This window comes from Elaeis guineensis, chromosome 8, assembly GCF_000442705.2.
Source record: "Elaeis guineensis isolate ETL-2024a chromosome 8, EG11, whole genome shotgun sequence".
Lineage (NCBI taxonomy): Eukaryota > Viridiplantae > Streptophyta > Magnoliopsida > Arecales > Arecaceae > Elaeis > Elaeis guineensis.
In genome coordinates, this window is record NC_026000.2 from 435,309 (window position 1) to 439,640 (window position 4,332).

Consider the following 4,332-nt stretch of genomic DNA (forward strand, 5'->3'; position numbering starts at 1 on the left):
CGGGTATACCCGATTATAAGTCGGCATGAGCGGGGTCGGTCGGTATTCCCCAACAAGTATAAAGGAGTCCCCGCCCCTTGTACAAAGGGCAACGGTTTATTAAAATAAACACTTAATAAATTGGGTGGAAACAGTATACATGATGCTTTAAAAATTGCTACGGTCACGGTTAATTGTCATAGGTCTGCTACTGCCTGTGAAATCCATGAGCCTAAGCGAAGCCATAAACTAATGCACAAACATCCCCCGATCCAAAGATAATAATATAACAGACAAAAACTCAGTCAAGACCACATTTTGATAGCTAAAAAATAGCACCGGATTCGCTCATACATAACCAGAAAAATAAACAAGGATATTGTTGTATCGCAAGCTAAACTTCATCACCCAAAAATCCTCATTTAACAGTGCCGAATAAAAATTAAGGGAAAAGAGGAAACAAAAAGGGTGGAAGAGAAGAAGCTAACTCTATTATATCAGGCAAGCGGCGCGCGCGAGCTGTGGCTCTCTCTATTCGGAGGGGATCTCGACGTCGCCGTCGGTGATCTCCTGCTGGAGGTCCTTGGGGTCCTTGCCATCGACGGTGCAGCCGACGGAGACGCAGGTGCCGAGAATCTCCTTGACCGTACCGGCGAGGTCCTTGGCCATGGATCTCGGGCGCATCACCCGCGCGATCTCGATGACGTCATCGAGGGAGATGTTGCCGTTGTGCTTGATGTTCTTGGTCTTCTTACGGTCGCGCTCCGGCTCCTTGAGGGCCTTGATCACCAGGGCAGCGGCGGAGGGCACCACCGACACCTTGGCCTGGCGATTCTGGACGGTCAGCTTCACCGTGACGCGCAGACCCTTCCACTCCTTGGCCGTCTCCTTGGCGATGTCCTCGCCGACCTTCTTGGGGGAGAGGCCCAGGGGACCGATCTTGGGGGCGAGGGAACTCGCCGCGCCGACCTCGCCGCCGGTGACGCGGACGTACACGTCCACGACCTGGGAGGGATCAAATTTGGGCGGCATGGGGTGGCGGCGGCAAGAAGGTGAAACAACTTGGAGGGTTTATTAGGGTTAGGCCTTTTTTTTTTTTTTTTTTTTGTGTGCGCGCGTGTTTCGGAGAAATGGGGCTGAGATTGGGATGATAATATGCAATGCGTCCGCCCCCAGCCCAGGATTATTTTTTTACCAAAAAAAATTTATTTCGACGATTGGGCTGAAAAATTTAATAAAATTTATAAAATTCCGATTGAAAATTCTATATGGATGATTGGGCTGAAAGGGATCTCAACAAATTTTTCTTACTACAAGATTGAGACCAGCTTACTCCAAAATCATTTCTGGATATTTATGAATAAACACCTGATCCAATATGTAATCTCATGATTTTACTAGTTATATTGATCCAATTCACAAATCTCATAAGATTTTTAGTCTAATTATTTAAACAGACAAAATATTTATGGTTTGTTTTGGCAACCATGTGGGCCTAATATGCTTTTTTTTTTTTTTTTTTTTTTGTTCCTCATAAATTTGATGGATTCATTACACAACTTTGATATACACATCCATCCATGAGAGAGATACACAAAAATCCGAAATTGGAAAGCAACATGAATAAACGAGTCCTATATAATTCTCCTAGTATGATTAGTTATAATATGGGTCACACCACCAAGGAGTTCACGGTGGCTCCATATTTTGGCATAAGAGATGTGTAATACCCAAAAGGATTATACGCTGGTATATTAATATCCTCTGATGAGAGTTGTACATTGGTATATCGATTTTCTATCAGTTAGATTATATGTTAGTATTTTGATTATTTTGAGCTGTCTAGCTATAAAGTATAAGTATGATTTTAGTTCATAGCCATTGAGATGAACTAGATATTTTTAAAAAATTTGATTTATAAATAAAATTTAAATTTGAAAAAATTGAGTTCGTATGTATATTATTTTGATAATATTATATATTTAGATTTGATTCTGAATTAATGTACTCTGTATGCTTATTTTTAATATGCTGTTATCACTTATTTATCTAGTTAAAGTATTAATTATTTATTAAGCTGTCTAACTCATTGTTTCACATCTTACTGTTTCATTGATATTGAGAATCAAGATGGCACGAGAATATATTTCAGGAGAATGAATAGAAGTACAACTTTGATATTTTTTATTTTTAGATTGAAAATTAAACTGAAGATTGATATATTATCTTTAGATTTCATGGGATTTTTTAAGATATTAAAGTTTAGATTTTAGCTAATTAAATTTTAGACTTAATTTATTGATTATTTATTTATTGTTTACTTTATGATATTAGGATGAGATGTTTTGCATATTGGTAAGAAGAGTTTTCTAAATATATGACAATTACCCATGATCTCCAGACTCTAGCTTACAATCCTAGTTCGGAGACGTGATAAGATGAATACTGTTGTGATAATGAATACTGTTACGGACTTCCAATTTAGCAACCAACTAGTCACTTTTTTTTTTTATTGCTTTTTGGGTAAGAAACTAGTCACTGTTTTTGAATCATCCTTCAACCACTATCAATATGGTAGTGCCAACTATTTGAGCACCATCTACAGACAAATATGAATAACCATGACTCGGAACGACAAAGCCAGCTCTAATACGAAGAGCTTTGTTTCGAGGACTCGAATTTGAACACCGTGCGTTTGCATACAATCCCCTGCATTAAAATTATAGCCGTCTCCACTACGCGGAAGAACTTAGCTGGGAGAATGCTTATTAAATGCTCACTAGAAATTCTCATTTGAATCGTAAGGAAGTCTGATTGCGTGGCGGCAAATATTCTAAATCTTCCCGAGCTTTAGAAATTGCCTTGAACATATGATTACCTTTGATAAGCTAAACCAAGTTGTTTGCTATTTGTTCCTGATAAAACCACCTACTCTGGTTGGCAGATGTGATTAAATATAGAGTAAATTATAAAAAATCCTCTGAAAATAGGTTGAAGATATAGGTACATTCAGTAATTTTTAAAATCTATAGTTATATCTTAATATTTTAGTCAACCCTACTGTCTAATCCATACCGTTAAATAATCCGTGAATATTTACTGGAATCTCATTGCCACATCATTATAAATTTTTGAAATGACCAAAAGACCTCAAACAAAGGGATTAAAAAAAAAAAAATGCTCCCAACTATATCTCCTTGAGACCCTCGGCCCCTTCCTCCCATAGCGTCGCCGCCCAACTCTTCCTCTTCCCTCTATTTTTGGCCCAACCTGCCTCTAAGATGAGAAATAAAGCGCGCCGCCAACTGCCACGGGCCCAGCATCGTCTATGCCGATATGATCCCCTTCTTCACGACAGGCCACATGATCCCCTTAGTGCCAATTATTAGATTTTTCGCCACTTGCGACATCGTCTCCACTGTCTTCCTCACCCCGGCCAATGCCGCCCTTATCTAACCCACCGTGGGTTGTGCCGTTTGTTGTCTGTCTTCCCCTCTGCACTCTTCTCTATCTCTTTCCTCCCACCGCCTCTGGCCTCTTCTCGGCATCAAGAACATCAGCACCCTCCCCCCTCCGAATGCCACAAAAATCGATGCCGCTTCTCTTCTCACCCATCCTGACCATGACCGCCTCCTCAGCCTATGCTGCTTCTCTTCTCACCCACCTCGAACACAACTGCTTCTCTTTTCACCTGCTCGTAGCTATGGAAGGCGGAGATGATGCTCTCGGACTATGCTTGCTCATAGGGGTGGGCTTTGCTGTCTTGGTTTTGATCGTCGCTGCTAGTGTTGCCATCATCAACACTGTTGTGCTTGATGAGAATGGGGGAGGTATGGCCGTGAGCTCGACAAGATGGAGGGCGCCAACGAAGATGAGGGAGCGCTTGGTGGGGTTGGAGAAATTCAGCAGCAATGGTGGCTGGCAGGGACATGGCACCCCCTACGAAGCGCACCACAGTGAGATTGATGGCTGGGTGCTCCGCCATCCTTACAGCATACGTGAGGGCCTCACAATCGTCGGGCCCGCTGAAGAAGAGGACGGTGATGCTGTGGTGCGCACAGAATCGCTTGATGCATTTGGGGGGCGATCGATGAAGGCGGCAACAGAGCGGGGGGGGGGGGGGGGTTGGAGAGGATGTTCAAGTTGATAGTGCAGATGTTGGGGGCTGCCTTCCATGAGCTTGCCATCAGCCATCTATGCCTCCTCTATATCTGATCAGCCGGTCGCGACGGCTTGTGATTCCATATCACCATCCGGGTGTCACTACTGCTTTGGGCCAAGTGAAAGCTACGATCATCACCATTAAGAACAATTTGGATATATTATTAGTCAATTAATTAATCCATCCATCCA

At 42.3% G+C, this 4,332-nt stretch overlaps 1 protein-coding gene across 1 annotated transcript; it reads right to left on the minus strand.

Annotated features, from left to right (window-relative positions):
- Positions 1 to 266: 266 nt before the first annotated feature.
- LOC140851095 (large ribosomal subunit protein uL11x) lies at positions 267 to 1,098 on the minus strand. The gene has a single exon (XM_073242567.1). It carries the CDS (start codon positions 1,009 to 1,011, stop codon positions 511 to 513), a length of 501 nt encoding a protein of 166 aa, XP_073098668.1. The 5' UTR covers positions 1,012 to 1,098; the 3' UTR covers positions 267 to 510.
- Positions 1,099 to 4,332: the final 3,234 nt, after the last annotated feature.